Source organism: Orbicella franksi, chromosome 7, assembly GCF_964199315.1.
Source record: "Orbicella franksi chromosome 7, jaOrbFran1.1, whole genome shotgun sequence".
In the NCBI taxonomy this organism is placed as follows: Eukaryota; Metazoa; Cnidaria; class Anthozoa; order Scleractinia; family Merulinidae; genus Orbicella; species Orbicella franksi.
In genome coordinates, this window is record NC_138151.1 from 22,006,466 (window position 1) to 22,027,391 (window position 20,926).

A 20,926-nucleotide genomic window follows, 5' to 3' on the forward strand; every position below is an offset into this window, starting at 1 on the left:
AATTCTGGGTGTTTGATTTAAGGGTCCATACGGGCACTTATACACTAACAAATCACGTTGGATCTAAAAGGCAATGTTATCAGTGCTATAGTTTTATGTTGAGTTGTCAGACTTAAACTGGAATTAATGTACATTTGTTTGAAATAATTATCTTGGAGCTTGAGAACAATAAAAAGGTATGGAACTCCAGAGAAATGATCGTGTTGATTTTCACTAATTCACAGAAACTGATTCATGCACTGAGTTCATCTTTAATTTTGACATTTTGAGAAATTTATAGAAATTTCCAACAATATTTCATGTGTTTTAGCTATTCCCAAAAATTCCTAGATATTCCAAACACATTTTTTAAAACAGTCTGGGAAATAATAGGAGTTCCTAGGAATTCCCAATAATTCCCAGTCATACTTTTCACTATTCCCAAATATTCCCAGAAATTCCAAGGTCTTGGATTAAGCATAATTTGTATGGCTTGGAATAACTTGGAATTCCTAGGAATTCCCAATAATTCCCAGTCATACTTCCACTATTCCCAAATATTCCCAGAAATTCCAAGGTCTTGGATAAAGCATAATTTGCATGTCTTGGAATAACTTGGAATTCCTAGGAATTCCCAGACTACTGGGAATTTATTTCGCAGGGGATGTTTGCATTACTGTTCAATCATTGTTGACCTTCCAACAATTCTGACGACATTGGGCATAACAAGCCACTCTCCACAGTCAAGTTTTATTGTCCTCGTTCCGTAGGCAACATCTTGGTAGAAATATGGCTGGTCTACAAAAGATAGAAAGTGATCAAGCTTCACTAAGTCTATTCGGACTCTATGGCTCGGTAGTTTCTCAACGTTGAACCCCACTCCCACATTCTTGGCATGCGCCCTTGCTTTCTTAATTTGTCGGTTGCTCAGTTTTTCAGAAGGTTCGTGCATTTTCTTTAAGAATCTGACTGAATAACGAGAAGCATAAAGGCTAAGAATCTGGGTTTTTAGATTTTTTGATGGTGCATTCTTGTACACGACTATTAGTGCCTGTAAGTCATCCGGGCACACGTTTCCTGACGCTGACTGCTGAAATGCTTGCCGCAACTTTTCACTATCTCTTGGGGCGATAACGCTACAAACGGCACGACATGCTTTGTGTACTTGATCCAGACATAAAGCTCTTTCATTTGCCATGGCCAAGTCCCACTCAGACACAAGCCTGAAAGTAAGTGGCTCCACTGTCGTATCTGTGAGCAATGCAATGCTCGATATCGCCTCATTGTAGACTTGTAGTGCGTTGCGATCTTTCTCAGCTGAAGAATCATCATCTGACGAGCTCCCAGATTCCCTTTCACGCCATTGTCCAGGAGTCCAAAGAGGATCTTTACTATGGCTTTCTAATTCTGGAGATGCAAAGCAACTTTCAATCGCGGCGCTTGTCTCTTCTTTGGTTTTCCTGTAACAACAGCAAAAAAAAAATGTGTTTTTTGATCGTGGGCATCCATGCTTCAGGAATTTCAATTCCACTTATTCACATAAGACTTCACCCTAATAACATCAACAGGGATAGTGGAATTGAAATTCCTGAAGCATGGATGCCCACAATCAAAAAACACAACAACAGGAGAACAGTACAACAGCAGACCACTGAGGGAACAGCTACTCGCCGGAAGTATGGGACAATAGGAGGATCGAAATGCCCCAATCACAGCCGACCTTTGTGATATAAATGATACCGTGCAATCAGTCGACCTTATAGCCTGAAGAAGACTAGCAGTAAGCAGTCGAATCGTCGTGATCTACATCTAAAGTGACAACATCGTGAGACAAATGATAATACACTTTATTATTGCAACGATGAATAACAACAACCTTTTCCTCGATACCGTGAACATGTTCCCCAGTTATACCAGCTAACTGCCAATAAGGAAAGCTTGACTCATTCCGCAAATTGCTTGACTCATTCCTCATTCCATTCCGAAAAGGAATCTAAGGGGCCCAATCGTTTCTCGTCAGATTTTACCATTAGCAACATTTTTAGTACCTTGTCAACTCTGTTACAACACCATGATATTCATCTTCCACACGTCCACTTTCCTCGGTGTCCTCAGCCAAAGCCATTCACTGTTCAATTTGCTACTGTGCAGCTTTCTACAGCTGTTACAGATGGCTAAATATTCATGTAGAAAAGTGATTGTTCTCTACTGTACATACACCATTAGGAAATGTGAATAAACAAAGTACAAGATAAACTTAATATATTTCTGACTTTTCAATTTGCTCCAGTTTATATTATCGCAGGCCAGAAATGTACCCTGAACTTGGAATTTATTAGTTTTTGACAGGGACTTGCGCCCACTCCACCTTGGAGACCCAGCATTTATTTGGGACTTGGTGTTTAACCAAGAAAGTATGGTATATGAACTCGCAAGAGGAGAGGGACTGGAAAAAGTAACTGATACAGAGCTTTTCTCTCATTGCGCTTTCCTAACGTCAAACGTAACCTAACCCTGCCTTAAATCGTCTTTGCCAGGGATACCATTTTCCCCTTCTCTTCACCCTTCTCCACCCTTTCCACACGAAGAACATTTTTGCACGGGCAGCCTGATCGCGTGCCATCGCTTTCGGAATGATGCCAATGTTTAGTCACGAAACACATTGTTTAATATAAAAAAGCTGTACTCTTGTTAAGGCGAGCATCTCAAAGATACATTATTCGTGGTTGCTCTGAGAGTTGTTCTTTTTATTTCTTTCTTAACACCAGGGCTTTGGTTTTGCGAAATTGCAGTCGTGGGTCAAGGTAAAATTCCTTGGCTGCTTGATTTAATTTGATTACATTTGATGACTTTTTAAGCGACCAAGAAATATTACAGTTGAACTTGCGATCAGGTGTTCTTTCTGTTTTGTTTTGTTTTGTTCTTTTTTTCGCGGCAGCATAGAATACCCTCTAATAATCTTATGGTTGTGCTAGTTTTATAATAAACAAAAGCTTCTTCCAGAATTAAACTGATACTCAGGGACCGTTCATTTTTTAAGGGATAGGGGGGGCTGGTGGGATTTGGGGGAGTGTCAGTGGGAAATTGAATGACCCCCCCAGCTTGCCAATTTTTTTGCATGACCCCCTCTCAAAAGGAATTTTTTGGGGGATGACCCCCCCCAACCTGGCCACCTCGAAAAAAGTTACATCTGGTATTTTATAGATTAATACATGCAAATGCCACTACACGTATCTTGATGTCATATTAACTGTTACATTTCACTTGACAAGTGAATATTTACAAATCTACAAAGAAAGCTGTTTTGCTCATCTAAATTTCTCAAAAGAATGAAGAGTCAATTTCAGATTTTCTAGTTATTGCTCGTCCTGAGCATGTTGTAACTGGCCGCTCGTCTGCATCTTCCTCGTCTGCAGCAATGAATGCCAGGATGACATCATTGGAGTCATCTTCCTCAGGGTCAGTGTCATCACTCTCGTACTCTTCATTCATACGATCACTTGCTTCACTGCTATCACCCCTGTTGTCATTTTGTTCTCTCACACCAGTTTGACCAGTTCTGAGAGGATTCCCCATCGGATGCAAACATGAATGTCTTACAATGGCCTTCACTTTTTCATCCTTGCTGCTCTTGAAATGCTGCTTCAGTCCATGGTGCTTTAGATATTTATCTAATTCCGGCACACGGAGCTTTCTCAGCTTGGCTGCATCCTCACATAGATCAGCCCAAGGATAATCCTCATATGACTTTTCTTTTATCTCTCTACTTTCCCTTGCCTTTTCCTCCATTCTCTTCTTCCTTTTAAACTCCATCACTTCAAGATGGTGAAGATGATCGACAACAAACTTTACCTTGACAATGAACTTATCTGCAAATGCAACAACGTTCTCAGGGTCAGTTAAAACCACTGTACCACTGGCATGCTGTTTCTTTAACTGCACTCTTGGTTGCCAATCATCTACCTCACACCCTTCATTTGAAGTCTGCTGGTAAGGAAGGTAGTGGTACTCCGGAAGGCAAGAATGGTCAGGATATGGTTTAGGACATCTTCCCATGGGTGGTCCAGCCCATTCAGAACAAACAGAACAAACTCGACCTACCTCTCCTTGACATGAAAACTTCAGAAACTCCCTGTAGTTCTCACCCTCTTCATAATGTTCACTCATGAACCGCTCTATCTTGTGGAAGTAACTATGGCCTGGAACACAGTCTTTCCTCGTTCCTGCATTGTGGTACTGTACCAAGTAAGATGTGTTTTGAAAGAACTGGAAATCTATGGATATCAAAGAACAGAGCCATTTTACCATAGCAAATTTAATACAGTTTAAAAGTTAAACATAGACTTACTATTAAAGTATATTCAATCTACACATCTATCGATATTCTGGTAATGTTTTCATTATAATACCATGCAGTACATTTAATAAGCACACATCATATTAAACAAACAGTTTTGAATGTTTCAAATGTTGCAAATTAATTATTACAAAACATATTATTAAAATCAAATAACTTTAGCATCTGTGGCATGTCCAAATGATTTCAATTTTCAATATGCACATTTTGTTTGCTTGGTTACCTGGTCTGGGTGTCACATGGGCTGACATGTATCCATGTGGCCCTGGTGCTTCATCAATGCGATCACACACTTCTTGACAGCAGTGCCAAACATTCTGTTCGACAGCCTGTTCCTCACGGCTATGTAACTCTTCAGTTGAAATCTACAGGTGTTTACAGAGAATTACATGTACATGTACCATCAGTTAAAAATTTATTTAAAAATCTATTTAAAAACTCATACTTTTTCATATTATAAAATTTCAATATTTCAGTGGCCTCAAAGAAGCAATATTCATTTATAGTTAAAGAATTCACAACTGAAAAGTACCTTTTCAAGATCATCCTGATTGACTCCTTCAAATGGATCAAAATGTTTAAAGGGAAGGGACCCACCATCTGCAAGAGCATCACCTGTCAATGTTAAAAGAATTTAAAGACATTAAAGTAAGTTGGGTGATGATAAAATGGATGAGTACAATTTATACAGCAATTCTTACTGTTGACAATATAACTACCAATAACATGGAAACAATAAAATTGAGACATATTTTTCTTTATGAAGGGAAATAAATGTATCCACCAATAGTTGTAAATGTCGTGTAAGGCACTGCAATAGTCACAGCACATTTTTAAGTCATACACTGTACACTGTACTAAGTTGTAATTTGAAAAAAGAAAAATATATTTACTACTCTGTTCACACCTATAAATAATGGTCATTTAATGCATGTACCTATGCAAGCATTGGTCCTCTCAGCTGGGCAGGGATCATTGACAGCATAGTGAACTCTCATCTGCCAGTCCACATCATAAAGTCTAGCTATTTCAGCATCTCTAAATTTTACTTCATAGTTAGTGACTGACACTCCAGGACCTTTATCAGTGTGCAGCAAAACACATGGGCAGACACTAACTGGCAATCCTCTTGTTTTCATCTCATGGATTAACCACTTGCACTTTTCAATGGCATGTTTATACTTCTGCCATAATGCTTCTTTGGTAGTTGTCAAACTCAACAAACTTGATTTAAGTATTTCAAATTCTGACTTTAAAGCATCAATACAATCAGCAATTTCATTCCCAGTGGCAATTTGCTCTGGATTTAATTTACTTTTGAACTGATTCCAGTTTACAGTTGCTGTAACGATTCCTGATACTGCATGTTCTGCTCGCGATTGTTCATAAGCACGGAACTGGCAATCGTTGTGTTGTGTTACACAGCTCACATCTCCTTTTTCAGTGCTGTCACTGAAATAGACCAGATGATCCCGCACCATCGCTGTGAATTTACGCAGTAAAGGATCAAATGGTGAGCCCTCAATTTCATACAAATGTGGGTGTTTCCAATGCAAAAACACTTTTTCTGAGGCCCAGACACTCCCACTACTTCCAACGTAGTGTTTCGGGTGGACAGTCGCCACTGAATGGTCATCTTTAAGAATCATTCTCTCCTTGCCTATATAGAGTAAGAAAAACAACATAGATGTAAGCATTCCAGAAAGAATTCCAGTGTTCATGCTTTGCTGACTTGATCTCTAAAAGTTCTTAAAAAAGACAATTCAAATTACTCTTTTGCTACAGCCTCTTGTATTCACTACAAAGTGCTGATTTACATGTATGAAGCACTCCTAAAGTTCCTTGTAATAAAATATTAAAGTAATTATGCAACTTACCATCCACTTCTTTCACTTGATGGGACATGAACCGGTATGCTGAGGGTGTCACATACAAACGAGCATCACAAAAGTCATGGCTGGGAAGAGCTCTAGTACTCAAACCACTTTCTTCTTTAGGCTGAAACAAGGACTGGTGCTTGGTTCCATCCATCCCAACTTAGTATAGAGAAAAAGGAAATAGAGCATATATTAAACCAAAAATGTTCTAATTAAAAACAGGTCAAATTCATCTTCATATTTAGCAAGCTCCAGGGACTCTGACAGCCAAAGAAATATTGAACCTAAAACATAAACAATATTACCTGATGTTTCTGGACGGATGTAAGCTTTGTCATCGGCACTAATATTGACAGCATATTTGTGGTGTTCTTCAGGGTCTCCAAAGAGGTGGTGCTTTGCAAGATCTACTAGTTTCTGCTGATGGTGGGTCAACAGGTTCTCTGATTCCTCTGTCTTTGGAGGCTTCTTGGAACAAAACAGTCCCCTTCCTACATGTACATGTAAAGATTGAAGTTATACTTAAATTTCCTCCACTTTATAAGGACAATATTTCACCACTCAAAAGTAAAGTTCATAATTATTATCTTTATATATGTGTGTATTTATATTATCACCTATGTACCAAAATAGAAAACAGCAGGCCTTGAAATAAATGTCTGTATAAAACTCTAAAAGAAGACAAAAAATGATCTGTACTTCAGAACCATCATTCAACAAGGTTTATTCTGCAAATGGGATTTGAATATTTTGTCAATATAAATTTTGTCACACAGCATGCTGTAATTTATTATGCTATTTGACATTTTAACTTGTTATTTTTATGTAGTTGATGAAGACAATACAAAATAATACCAAATTACCTATGTGCTTGTTAGCTTGCAGTGATCTCATCCTCTTTGGCTTTGCACGGTTGTACACTGTTGTTGCAGACTTGATCATGTGTTTTCCACGCTCCAGAAGGTTATAGTTTGCAATGTTTAGCAAGTCGTCTCTCTTCACTCGCTTATGGTAGTACAGTACCATGTCATGTCTTCTTCCATGCACTGTTGTCTTCTGTTCAATAGCTTTTGCTATTAGCTCCTCGTCAATATCATCAAGCTTTCTCTTTACCCCAGCACCAGCTTTTCTGTTTCTCAGTCTGTTTTCATTTACTAGATTTTGTGCCCTTCTTCGAGCAGCTGCATTGAACTTTTGTTCAGAATACTTGTCTTTGCATTCAAGGATGTCTTGTAGACTTCTAAGGTTTTCACTGCATACTGTCACCTTTTCTTCCATTGTTTTAATGTGCCTACTGTCAGCACGAATGTCACGTAACTTCTCAATTGAAGAGTTTAATTCTGCCATTTCATTCTCTCGCTTTGTTATTCTCTCTTTCAACGCCAAGACGGTCATATCTTTTCCAGCACTTACTGCATTTTCCACCTCCTCTGATACTGCAAGCACTCTTTCCAAATTTTTAATAGCAGCATCGGGTTTCAGGCCTAAACCGTAGAGCTCAGAGCGTGAAGAAGTAGCAGCAAAAATGGCGCGCAAAACTGATTTATCATACTCTGTTTCCATCGAGTCCAAGATGGCATGCAACGATCCTGCGTCCAAATCGAACCTGTTGCTTGATTTGCTGTCATTACTTTTCCCACAAAAAACATCTATCAACGTTACAATGTTCCACCTTTCTGGGTTAAGGACAATGTAGCTGCTATTATTCCATGTAAATAAAGTCACAGGTAGTCCAATTTCTGCGGAGAGTAGTTCATCTCTGAAGTTGCTTCGGTCCGGAACGGGCAATTCCGGTTCAAATGCGCCGCAAAACAGGTCATATGTTTCTTGAAAATGCAAGATTCCTTTAAATTTTCCGGAACTTGAATCATCAACTGCTGTAAGCTCATCAAGCACATGGATCAGTCCGACCACTTTTCGATCCTTTCGAACGAGCGAATTTTTTTTATCCCCTGCAATACCAGCAAGGCGGTTGGCGACCTCGAAAACATCGAGTGGTTGCAAAGAGATCCTTACATTTTCTCTAATTTGACTGCACTTTCGAATCTCCGATCGTCTGTGTGTCCATGATCTCCCTTTTTCAACTTGGAAATCATCGGAACCCTCGTGTTTATCCACCATTTTGGATTTCCAACAGGGATAGGTACTTCATGTATGGGGACACAAAATGTCCTGCACCTATTCTGCTGGACAATGGGAACGCAGCCTTGGGGACAGGAACAATAGATGGAACAATAGACAAAGAGATCTGTTTGTTTCTTTTATATTTAAAAATAGAAATATACCATGGCACTTCCGGTTTGACCTTTTCGGAACTTTTGTGGCAGTCTGAACTCACTTGGTAAAAAGGTAACCTCGGCCTCGGACAGGACACTGAAAGATCAAAGTATCACGAGAATGGATTGGAGGTATTTCATTTTGTTTGAATTTGATATTCTATTGTTTTGTACTTTAATATCCGTAGCTAATAAGGAATTTTCGATTCACAGAATCTGTGATCAGTGTGAAAAGGAGCAGTCCACCTTTTACTGCGGCGAGTGCCAGCTGAAGTATTGTGAATCCTGCAATGGGGTGTTTCACTCGAAGGTAATTCTGTTTTTGTCGTTGTTGGTTTACAGCCTATACGTTGCAGACACGTTTGATCAATGATAGCCGTCTCCCGAATACGTTTTAGCCTGGCATTTCTTTCACTTAGAACATTTTTCCGCCAGTCAGTATCGTGTCACTTCACCAATTTGTTGTTTTCTTCTGAATATTCACAGGGAGCATTGAAGGAGCATAAAGTTCAAGCACTCCAGTCGTGCACATGCCAGTCTTGTAGTAACGCAATCTCCATTCTGCTCTGTGACAGCTGTGACATGAGTAAGTACTCATCCTCACCGCCTGGGGGCACTGCCAGACAGTTTACGTTAGTTGGCCCGGAATCCAAGGTCTTGCAGAAGTGTGCAATGAGAAATGCCGGAGAAGCTAAAAAATACTTTCATGATTCATTTGTTCATCAAAGACTTTTTATATATATCTTGCAAAAGCATTTGTCTGCTTTGATGTGTTCGTCGCACCCTGTTTATCACGGGTGTTATAAACTACGAGTATAAAAATGCTCACCACAAAAACGGATGTCTAAAAAGTTTTTGTTTTCTTTTTAGAATTCTGTGACCCTTGCTGAAGCAAATGGCATTCCAAAGGAACTTTCCAAAGCCATATAAAGAAACAATTCTTACTACAGCGAGCAACCATTGAAGCTGTACAAGACGGTACTGTAAGTTACGTGTTACCTTATTGTTTATATATTCACGTGCTATGTGATTTCTACACTGATGTGCATGCCGCATGCATTTCATCAGAAGCTTTCATATATTTTCCTACTACTAAATGTCTTTTAATATGGTATAATCCTAAAACACCACACCACGAGAGTCTCATGAGTTTTTGACACTATAAACGTTAATTACAACTGTTACCGTATTTTAAATGGCATCATAATTTGAATGCCTATTTTTCTTGCAGGTAATAAGCTCTTCATCCTCTGATGATACAGCCATCCCAAAGAGTCTTCAGAAAACAAGTCTCGGTTTCATTGCAAATCCAAAAGGCAAAAGATCACTGTATTACATGTCCATCATGAAGGAAGCTCTCTCAAAGATGCGAAAGGCTGGTGAAAGCGATGAATCCTTAAAAAAGCGATTTACTGCTGAACGATCAAGGCAATTCGATTTTTTGATGTCAGAAGAGGCCGCTTTTCAAGGGATAGACGCTTTCTCAGAGAGATCAGGAGAGTTGTTAAAACCTGACTACCAGTTAAAGCCTAGTGATGGACGAAAATTGAACTACGCTATAACAAAACAAAAAGAGGCCTTTGAGAAACTGAATGGTCTGTTAAAAAATCTGAAAGATCATCACTCCACGCTCTTCCAGGCCAATGGCATTACTCTGAAGCATGGCGAGAAATTCCACCACTATTTCAATGTGAAGCACATCGCTAGCGTTGAGGCGAAGCAGTTAAAGGTTTCACGGGAAATAGAAACCCTCGAAGAAAAGAAGAAGACCTTTGAACGTACCTTCAAGGGCCTTCAAGGAAACTATGTATCAAGGAAAAGCAAATTAAAATAAAACCGCCGGAAATCAAAGAACAGAAAACGCAAACGGGTAGAAAACAACATTCGTCGCGTTATCACATCTGCGTTGCAAATCCCCTTGACAAAGAGCGTCCAAATTGTCTTCTTTATCCCCCTTCCATGACAATCCCTGAAGCGTGCATAAACGTTGAAGCTGTGGCAACAATGCTGTTTAGACGGGATGCAAAATTAATTGCTTACCTACTGCAAACAAACTATTTTAGCAATGCGGCAGGAAGCAGGATACTCACCAATCTTGAGCCAGAAGTTAGGAACAGGGTGTACTGCATCCTGCATCCTGAAGATTATCGCACGGATGATCCGAGTGAACAGGAAGATGATGATGAAGAGGAGGATGTGAACGACGAAGAGGAAGAGGAGAATGTCGAGGAGGAAGAAGAGAATGCCGAGGAGGAAGAGGAAGGAGACACCTTATTTCAGTGAACTGTACTCCACTGATTTCTCCACTGTGTTGAATGTGCTACAAGCAATGTTTTTAAGAGTTTTATTCAGAACTATATTAAGGCATTAAAAAGTGCCGTATAGCACGAAATTTTTGTGGTAGTTTTGTTTTGCAACTAAAAGTAAGAAAACGATCTCAGCAGTTTAATAGTCGCTAGAACAACATTTCACCAATCAAAAACCTGTTACTGTTGAAGCGCTGTTATTTGTAGTTAGTTTTATTGATATAAACGTTGCTAAGAATTTTTCTTCTTACTTTGAAACTGTTTCAGAATATTAAAGATGTTTATATTTCGTGAAAAATGCAGGAGAATGTCTCATCAATTTATGAAAACTTCATACCACTTTTTCATCGCTTTTTTTTCGCTTGACCCCCCCTTTTTCTTCATATTTTTTGGGGTGGCCCCCCTTTGAAGCCATTTTTTTCGCGTGGCCCCCCCAAATCCCACCAACCCCCCCTATCCCCTAAAAAATGAACGGTCCCTCACGTGATCTGATTGGAATTTTAATCCCAAAAACATCAAAGACATCTTTAGCAAGCCGTACATTGAAAAGACGGTCTCCTTTCACTCCTTCAAGTTTGCCCTAAGGTTCAGGGTGCTGAAAAACACTTTTAGTGCAGTACCAGTATTTTCCCAGGCGGCCTTGATGCTTTGGGCACACGAACATCTCTCCAACCTTCTCCTCCCTTAAGCAAAAGTGACCTGCACGAGGCAAGATCAACTGACTGATATTTTAGCCCCGGGAAAAACCCCCTCATTCCAACTCTAACCTACAATCAGGTGTCTTCTCTTCTCTTTAATTTTTCTTTATTTTTTTGAAAGGGAAAAATATGAATTTAAGGAACTTTGTGACAACCTACAAACCCATATACTTTCCCTTTAATACAACATTCACCTATACCCGCTTAATCTAAGTTGTCAGGAAAAACGGGCATGGCAGAATACAAGACATCTAATATCGAGCAGCTTGCTGAAAATAAACTATTTTCCCTCAATTTGCAAGTTGGAGCCGTAAATTATGGACGTCTAAAGAAAATGATTGAGCTAAGTTCTTGTTTATTTTGAACTTAAAATTTAGATTTTACTCGCAACATTTTTAGGATATCGAGTTTTACAATACCCGATACAGTCTAACACGATTTGCGAACATGGGGTCCCTGTGTTTGCGTGTGACATTGTCACAAAAGCAACATTCAAGAAAGTCAAATGTTGAGCGGATTGATCATAGTTAGTTTACTCACAAACTTTAAGGACGATAGCGGAATGGCACTGAAACATCGAGTAGAAAACGAAAGTCAGGTAAGGCCCATTTATCCGAAAACACAGTTCCATTTGAGCGTGTCGTTCGCATTCCCAGTGATCAACCGATCAGAGCTTGGTATTTTTTGAAATTAAGCTAAATTAAGCTTACCTTATAAACATTTTCCTTTTTGCAGCTCCCAGTAGTACGGGACTCATTTGCCACTCAACAATAAATGGGAACTTTTGACTTTCTTCAAGTTCTCCCAGTGATACTTCTGCAGCATGATTTATTGGGAATTCGGCAACCGCCAAATTGTGCAACCGCTATTATTTACTTTTGGATTCTTGCAAGTCTTGAGAATTGATCTACTTCAACTACATCTTTACCTCAAACCTGGACCTACAATTTATGCAAGTATTAAAGGAAGCTATTTACCACTACTCAGAAGGTCAACAAACGAACCTGAAAGGCGGAAGAAGTATTTTCACTGAGCACAAGGGTTATGCAAATGAGTTTTGTCACGAGCGATAGTTATGTAAATACACTGACTGTGGAGATTTTAATCTGATCTCGCGTGCGATGCAAGGAGATACCCACCGGTTTGAACTTATAGAACGGTTTATTAAGGTAAGAAATTTACTGAGATGTGCTTTTTAGCCTTCATTTAGACCCAACTTTTGAGATTTTCTCTCTCAAATTTGGCTAAATTTTAGTATGTGATCAAAGGCCTCAGAGTAGGGTGTCTTCCAGCCTCGCTAGTAAGTTTAGAATTTTCCAAAGAGTTTCCATATTTTGTTAGTCAAACTAATGAATGTTCCTTAGAATTCGTGTGAAAACGAAATTCCGTGAGCTGCATTATAGGGGACGTAGCATGGTTTACAAAATTGGTGAATTTCACCTGTCTGATCACGGTTGGCAACCTCACTTCAGCCAAAATTCAATTTTCGCTTGTAGCAAAGCAAAAATAAGGAATTGGAAAATAATTAATTGCTTTTTTATTTATATGTGCCAAACCCTTTTCACTGACATAAAATGAAGGAAAACTATTTTTGGTCACGAAGTCGAGTGGACCACTTAATTTTTTTCTCTGTGGTCATTTCTAGTTGGTGTGATTTTGCATTTATATACTTTCTGAGTGGTGGCAAATAATCTTCCCACCTGAAACGAAACCAAACAAATGGAAAACATAACAACAATGTAGGAGTTCTCTTGCAGGTAGTAGTGGTTTCGTGTGATAATCATCTGATTTAAGATCAAGCAAAGACATACAAATGTGCGTTGTTTGGCAAGTTGCACTATTGGTTCATTTCTGACAATTTAACCTTTTTTCGTATTTCAAACGATTAATTAATTGCTTTATGGTGAACTCATGTTACAACTCTTTGCCTTCCTCATCTTTGCTAAGCAAGTCCTTGACCACAATTTGTGAAATGACGCCTGATTTCACCATGCTGCCACATACTTTAAGAAGGTATTTCCTGTGATCATCAGTAAAGATATTCCTAGTCAAATAGCTTGAGTTTGATGGAAGCACCATCGATACACTGCTCTCTTCATTTGAAAAGTAGCAGGACATTTTGCCAGCTAAAGTGTCACTTTCTTCAGGCAATTCAGCTGAGGGTCGGTGGTCATCCATATCTGAATGTTGGTAGCTGGTCTTGTTGTCACTGCAAACCTTATCATACACCTGTCTCAGTTCCAGATGACAGTGTAGGATGGCCTTGAATCTTGTCCTTGACAACTGCCATGGTTGGTGATTTTGTTTCAATTTCTTTAGAAAAGACATCCTTTAAGGTGGTAATGTTTTCCTCATTCCACAACAAGTGCTCCTTAAGTACTCCATCGGCTGCATCCCTGTCAGCAGCTGTTGAAATGACGTCATCAGAACTCTTGGAAGTTGGCTCTTTTCATTTTATACCTTTGTCTGGTTCAGATGATTTCATAATATGAGAAAGGCAGTTTGCGGCTTGGAGACACGCTTTTTCATTTTCTTTTAGGCAGTAAAATCTCTGAGCGATGGTCTCTTTATGCGCCATGAGGTCGGCCAGATCTGATTTCATTTCTGTATGGCTCGTGTGCACATTGGTGACTGCAGACTTGCAAAACAAAGTTGATGTAACATGCCCTTGCATTCCTCCTTTTCTCCATGCTGAATTGATAGCAGTGAAGACTTGGCCAGATTCTAACTTGCCACCATTCCAAGACAAGAACATATGGGCTTTGTTACTGGCATACTCCTCATTGGAGGACTCTACAACATGGCGTTGCAGTTCATTTATGTACAATCCTAAATATGAGAACACAGAGGATGATAACACTACCCGTGCCGGGCCGTGAGTATCTGCCAGTATGTTCCTTGATGCTTATGACCATGTTATCCTCTACTTTCTTTCCTTCTCGTATTCCTGCATCGTCATATTTGCCGAAACAACCGAACGGTGCATATTTGCAAAGGTGATTTCAAGGAGAATAAAATTTCTAACAATCGTGTACACGGACTGATTAACTTGTAAAGAATGTGTCTCACTGAGGTGTTCTAGATATGCAATAGCACTCCGTGCTACCTCACTGCATTCATATTCGTTGATTTGCTCAGGGGTCACTAGATTGAAGATCATCATCTTCTCTAGATGCCTCCGTTTACTATCCTTTCTAAATGACATGGACCAAAGTCGTGCTTTCTCTTGAATTTGGCAAAGAAGTACAGGATCAACATCCACACTTGCAGGTTTCTCTGCAATCACGTAAGTACACAAATGCCTTAAACTGAGAAGATATGCCCTCATAGTATCAGCTGTATACTTCTTTTCTGCTTGCTTCAAAAAAGTGTACCCAAGAAGGGTCTTGTTGAACAATGACTGAAACTGCTGTAAGGGGTCAATTGTCTTCAAAATACGGAGCAACTGCAAGCCATGTTGCTTGGATAGTTTCTTGTCTTTTCTACCACCATATGCAGACTGCAACCAGCTGCAAAAGGAGGACATCACACGTATCTCTTCTTCTACATTTGAAGAATAAGCTTCTTCTGCAGCTTCCGTTATGGCATACTCCTCATCAGCTGAGGGTCGTTCTGAAGGTTCTGCGTCATTCGTCACCTCTTTATTCACATTTAACTTGTTCTGACGGTTTCCAGTTTTAGCAGAACAAGCTCCCTTCAGAATCTTTTTGTAAAGTGGTGACCCTATGGGGATGTCCCCATGAACTTGGCATATATGACCTGATAAGCGCTTAACCACTGATTTGCACCTTGAATTGGACATGCTCAGTGATGGTGATAGTCAGTGTATTTCTTTTTGCCATGACTTGAATCCGACTTCTTAGGTTTCGGCTCAAAACTTTTTCTCACGCCATACCTTGATGTTACCTTTCTTGCCATGTCTTTGCTCCAGTCATGAACCTCTCTTAAGTGTTGAGGGATGCCTATGACTTCTGCTTTACAATTTTTCAGTGGGCACCTGCAGGCCTTTCCCTCTGAACATTCTTTGCTGTCAAGCTTTTGCACATGTCTTCACCATTTTTTTCTTACATTGGCTAATAAACTTAACAGATTCACGGTTATCTACATCTTCGTCATATTCTTTATCTTCACTTCTATGATCTGCCCAACCATCACTAAAAGAGTCTTTACTGTCTCCTGAAGTAGATGGAATTTCGTAATCTTCATACTCCATTTTCACGACAATGTCATCCCGTTTATTACATGCTATTACCTAGGCATTCTGTGTTAATTTTATCTAGTTCACATCTCCGCTGTAATGTGAGAAAGAAGATGTAGAACTTGTTTGAGTTAGAGTGTAAAAAGTCAATGGAGCAAATGTTTGCTTGGTTTTGTTATCATTATCATCATCAACAACAACAACAACATCAGCAATGAAATTTATTCAGGAAGATAAAGCAAAGCTAAGTTTAAGGCGTGATTTTCTCAGCGGCTAATCTGAACTTTTTCAAGCATTAGAATGTCTGACTAAGAGGGACACCAGTCTGGAGCAGCATAATCAAGGATATACAGGGCATACTAAGATCTTGTACGGTATGGAGAAAGTTTCTGGATTTGAAAGCCCAACTTATGGATTTCCCCATTTATCAGCAGAAGGTGTAGTACAATGTAAGCAACAAATCAAGGCCAGGAAATAATTATAAAGATTTTGTTATGCGCGGCTGGAGTTTGATAAATAGTAAATAGCACTTTCAAAGTGCTTTAATGGTGGTCAGAGTGATGCCTAAAACGTTCAAGGCTCAGACCTTGCACTTAAGGTGTCTTGCATGTGCATTGTTCAAAACAAAAATTTACAGGCATGTGCATCAATTTTAACTAGCTATGTTAGTATGGTCATGTTTGAACAATGCACATACAAGAAAGGCATGTGAACTTTGTACTTTTGCTTGAACTTGCCTACAGAACCTTACGCTTGTGTTCGCTTTTGGGCTCACTTGATGCCTTAACTTGATGCTTATTTGTCTTGAGCCCCGATGGCCGGATTCCTTTCAGTCTGGGGTCTTAGTAAAGACCTAACCTGTACTTGCATTGTTTACGTTCCTAGTGGATTATTCACTCGCATAAACATTATAGTCTAATCCATGCTCACTTCCTCATACCCTTAATATAGGGGTTCAACTATTGGTCGAGAAGGAAGAGCCCAGGAAAACTTCCATGTGCTTGCTTTCTCATTTTTTCCTGATCCGCAGAAAAAAAAAGTAAAAAGAAACGTGTAACAGCACTTTTGGAAAGGTGCGCGTGCAGATTACCAATTACACTAAGCAGCCATTTACTAAAGCAGGAACACAAGCAAACCTTAAGGTGATTTCCCCAGTAAAAGAACCCACATAGCTTTGCGATGAAACTTGGTATGCTGTTGTTACAGGACAAGGATATATTAAAAACGTAATAAAAAGAGGGGGTCACTGTGCTTTTTTCGCACCACAATGCTGACAAATACGGTTGTTTAGGTGACTTTTGGTAATCTCCACGTGCTGCAAATAATCTCTATTATTTTTCAATGCAGCATGTTATATCACGCAGAGTTTGACTTTCTTTGACTCTATTCATCTACTTCCCAGGAAATATATCTTCAAATACCCTGCTTTTTTTTATATTTTAAAGGAAAGATAATTTGGACATGCGCTGTTGACCCCATTATGTCTCCCTCTGTAGAGTTTATTTCATTTGCCACTTATTTCATTTGCCATAGATTTCTCCTATTTTTTTCTCAGTTATTGAGAATACTGTTCCTATTAAAATTATGAAAGAAAAGATGGGGGTCACCTTACTCCTTGTTGCGTTGCGACTGCTGATAATGTGCGCATTCCAGGCATTCTCTTGTAATTCCGAGCGAGGATTAGGGCGAGTATAACAACGAAGTCCTTCAAATGCATGTGGAAGGAGACTGGAAGGTGAAAAAAATCATTGAGAAAGTGTCATTTTTAGTATGGTTCACTGGGAATTGAGAGGCAGTGTGACTAAGATTGAGCTTAAATGAAGGTGCATCTTCTAGGGGTAGCAAGGCTCGGTTACGAGTGAAAGGGTAAGTAAACGTTTTTGGCAATAATTTTTTTACCTGATGTTAAAATTTTTTCTTATTCATTCAGTGGAAAGGCAATAAATTATAGACTAATTTAATGCAATAAAAAAGGTACCTTACGGTGCTTGTTTAAGAAAAAATGAGCATGTTTTTTTGCTGTCGAGCTTGGCTTGAGAGAAATCTTTTATGTTGTGTAGGTGCACGTGCTCATTTGCGCAGGCGAAACGTTAAACAATTACCAATAACTTTGAATCATGCAATTAATCCTGAAATCTCTTAATTTGCATCTTGTCACTGTTGAGTCGCAGTCCTTTCTCAAATGACCAGTTTTGACGCGTAGATTTAGTTCTCTTGTAGACGCTTGATGGCAAAAATAAGCAAGCAAATTTAACACTAGCAAGCACATTTATCAGTCATTAGTATTTGGTTTGTTTTGAGTGTGTGCATGCAAGTTATCCGACACATTGTCTTCTCACGCTTGATTTCAACCCCTATCAAGAACTCAAAAAAGGGAGAGTACAGTGACTGGACTAGCATAGTATTACTTTTCCAAAAAGAAGAAACTGTAGCCTAGGCATACAGCTGGACACATCTACAAATAAACACCTGATAAAACTTTATCAACATTTCTTTACTTATAGATTGTTCCAATGATGAAACCTTATCAGATAATTTGGTAACAAAAAACCCTCCTTTTCAATCAGATCTTTGTCTCCTGACATTATAGCTTTGGCCAGGTTTGATTTTCCAGTTTTAATTTGTTCAAGTAGATCATGATCACCCATTATTGCAATGCCGAAAGATGCATTAAGGAATAAGAAAAGTCAATGAGAGTATACAGCAACAAATATTCAAACAGTTCTAAAGTAGTCAAATTTGAAATTGATTTTAATGTTGCAAAAGAAACGTTGCACAAAACGACAACAACAACAAATTTATTATGACTCGCATATTTACAATAAATGTTTCCTGAAAAGATCAGTCATACTGGCATTGATTTACACCTAAATACAACTTACGTGATGTGATGTCACGTCTTGTCATGCAATTCCCATCGATCATGGTATCAGTGCCAGAATTGGAGCATGATCTCATGGAATAAATGGAAGAAGCAAGCGCTGTAGTCACGATAAAATGTAAACCATAGGACTGTGTGTTAACTTTTACAGATTGAATAAACGATCACTATAAATACAAATGTACTTTTGTGTCTGACTCGATGGCTGCATCAACCATGTGCATTAAAGTTTTCAAGTTAACGCTTTTTAGAAAGGAGCATCGTAAATCCGATCAAATATTCAAAGCAGTTATTCAAAATGATGCTCATGTAATGCCTATATTTCTGTAGTTCAAAGCTTTTTGTTGTGAAAGACATGGACTAATAAGGCACATGTTGGCTCACCTTTCATCTTCCTGATGTCTTTGAGAAAAACGGCTTCAAATACACTTCACGAAGTGACATTTCATGATGTCAGATAAATTCCGTCCCAGCTTTTCGCTTTCTGAGCATCATTATCAACGGCCATCACTAGCTTTTCAAATTTTCCTGATACAAATCTCAATTTTGATTGTCATTAAGTCATAGTTAAAATTAGATTTACATCAATTTTATGAGCATTGCAAAAGTGTCTTTAAAAGTTTTGAGACGAATCTGTGTTAAATATGCTATTAAATCCATGGTAATTAATGTGAAAATAACATTGCTCCTATTAATGGCTGAGCAAAATCAGTTTTTCTCGAAAAGCATTCATAAACACAGATCATTGAGGTTTTTGTCCGGTCTCTGATTAGGGCTCTTTTGTCATTCAAACTAGCGATCAAGGTCTGTAGTAAAAAGACTTAAAATAGTTTACACCTTGTTGTAACAATCTTACATTTTGAACATAAAGCTGGTGTGCTGCTTTGCAAGTTGCAACCTTTCTGTTGTCATCAGCTTCCGTTTTGCAAAAACTACATACTAAAGCACTCAAAAAGAAACTTCTGATAATTTTTTATCTCAAGCAAACTCCGCAAGTCTATGAAGATGTATACATGTTCACCAGATATTTTTCACTGAAAACATTTCTGGAGAGATTAAATTTTGGAAAAGGAGAGAATGGCTAGAATATATTTAAAGACCTGGATATCTCGTTTACCACGCAAAAAGGGATTTGGTGTTTTTTTGACAATTCCACGGCATAGGGAACTTTTGGAACTTAAGGGGAAGAAAAAAATTATATATAAAAAAATAATTTTTAAGCTTAAGGGATGATACGTTAATATGTTGTAGGTTATTCAAGTCTTTTCATTTCCATTTAGCTGAACTTTCAATATTTATACATTTAAAGTAGTCATGGACAAGAGAGATGAAAGTGGCCAAACTGCCTGACTTTCAGTCTTTAGAGAGAGAGCTGTATGCTTGTTGATACGCTGCCACAATTTTGGCTGTTCTCCCACTGTTTGGTTGATTTCCCGCCTCATGGTTGATTTCCTGCCCCATTTATAGTTGATGCCCCACCGTTGGTTGATTTCCCACCTTGACATGTGGTTGATATCAAACCACGTGGTCGATGTCCTGCTAGGTGTTTGATGTCCTACCCTTTTGATGGCGCCATAATTGTAGATGGAGTAAAATGCTGTAGGATTTAACTGTTTCAATAGTAATCATTGGTTTTCTTTTCATTTGCATAGATTAATAATCGAACAATAGTATTATGTACTTTTAAGATTAGTTTTTAGTCGTTTTTTAAGTTTCCTCAGTAATCACCTCAGAAAGTACATCAAAAGTTAAATATTTAGTGTGTGATCGAGCACAAGCATTTTCTAAAACAATCAAAAATGTTCTTCCAGTCATATATTTCCCTCCTTAGAATGCCTAGAATTAACAATCCTACGAACAATAGGATAGCTAGAACTACTGGAATCAGGCAGCAAAGACAATATTCTCTCAGTTATCCCCACTGGACAGGTAGGTTTCCAAGACCTAGCTATTACTGAAATGTGCCCATCCTTGTACTGATCGTTCTTACGCTTCACCAGGTAGACCTTCATGAAATCTTCAAGAATGGAAACATCCTGTACTCTAATGCTCAAAACTTCACTGATATCCTACTGAACAAAAAGCCAATATCTGCTAAAGAAACACATGCAGAGTTCAAGCTTAAGGTAATATCAGCAATAGAGTCATGTATCAGAGGCTGCTTGGGCTGGATGGGTGTCACTAACTTCCTTCAAGCACCTTCGACAGCACCCTTCACCAAAGGATGCATGGTAGATGACTCCATCCCTGCTAGACTGTGACCCCACAGATACTGTCCAGGGCAGATTCTATCACGGAGGCAGAATGGCCCTCATGTACTGCATGTTCCACGAGCTCGGTTAGATACAAAGCCA

General features: G+C 38.9%; 3 protein-coding genes and 1 pseudogene across 3 annotated transcripts; 1 reads left to right on the plus strand and 3 right to left on the minus strand.

Annotated features, from left to right (window-relative positions):
• Positions 1-649: 649 nt before the first annotated feature.
• LOC145492397 (uncharacterized) lies at positions 650-18,962 on the minus strand. The gene is made up of 4 exons (XM_081471842.1): positions 18,957-18,962; positions 18,574-18,672; positions 17,299-17,419; positions 650-1,439 (listed from the first exon to the last, which is right to left on the minus strand). The coding sequence occupies exons 2-4, from the start codon at positions 18,647-18,649 to the stop codon at positions 653-655; spliced, it is 984 nt and encodes a 327-aa protein (XP_081327968.1). The 5' UTR covers positions 18,650-18,672; positions 18,957-18,962; the 3' UTR covers positions 650-652.
• LOC145492671 (uncharacterized) lies at positions 3,301-8,360 on the minus strand. Its single transcript, XM_081472081.1, has 7 exons — positions 7,077-8,360; positions 6,519-6,704; positions 6,214-6,372; positions 5,274-5,996; positions 4,869-4,951; positions 4,560-4,701; positions 3,301-4,253 (listed from the first exon to the last, which is right to left on the minus strand). The coding sequence occupies exons 1-7, from the start codon at positions 8,332-8,334 to the stop codon at positions 3,301-3,303; spliced, it is 3,504 nt and encodes a 1,167-aa protein (XP_081328207.1). The 5' UTR covers positions 8,335-8,360.
• Positions 8,608-9,413, plus strand: LOC145492565 (uncharacterized). Its single transcript, XM_081472008.1, has 2 exons — positions 8,608-8,799; positions 8,976-9,413. Exons 1-2 carry the CDS (start codon positions 8,611-8,613, stop codon positions 9,306-9,308), a joined length of 522 nt encoding a protein of 173 aa, XP_081328134.1. The 5' UTR covers positions 8,608-8,610; the 3' UTR covers positions 9,309-9,413.
• On the minus strand, positions 13,339-14,248 carry LOC145492411 (uncharacterized; annotated as a pseudogene).
• Positions 18,963-20,926: the final 1,964 nt, after the last annotated feature.

Excerpts from the sequence above, each read along its gene's own strand:
- LOC145492671 (XM_081472081.1), bottom strand. The coding sequence starts at position 8,334 with ATGGTGGATAAACACGAGGGTTCCGATGATTTCCAAGTTGAAAAAGGG. Across the intron at positions 6,705-7,076 it reads GCAAGCTAACAAGCACATAG|GAAGGGGACTGTTTTGTTCC; the intron begins GTAATTTGGTAT and ends ATGTACATGTAG. Across the intron at positions 4,702-4,868 it reads ATCAGGATGATCTTGAAAAG|ATTTCAACTGAAGAGTTACA; the intron begins GTACTTTTCAGT and ends AAACACCTGTAG.
- LOC145492565 (XM_081472008.1), top strand. The coding sequence starts at position 8,611 with ATGGATTGGAGGTATTTCATTTTGTTTGAATTTGATATTCTATTGTTT. Across the intron at positions 8,800-8,975 it reads ATGGGGTGTTTCACTCGAAG|GGAGCATTGAAGGAGCATAA; the intron begins GTAATTCTGTTT and ends GAATATTCACAG.
- LOC145492397 (XM_081471842.1), bottom strand. The coding sequence starts at position 18,649 with ATGAGATCATGCTCCAATTCTGGCACTGATACCATGATCGATGGGAAT. Across the intron at positions 17,420-18,573 it reads AAGACGTGACATCACATCAC|TCTCCTTCCACATGCATTTG; the intron begins GTAAGTTGTATT and ends TTCACCTTCCAG. Across the intron at positions 1,440-17,298 it reads GCAACGCAACAAGGAGTAAG|GAAAACCAAAGAAGAGACAA; the intron begins GTGACCCCCATC and ends CTGTTGTTACAG.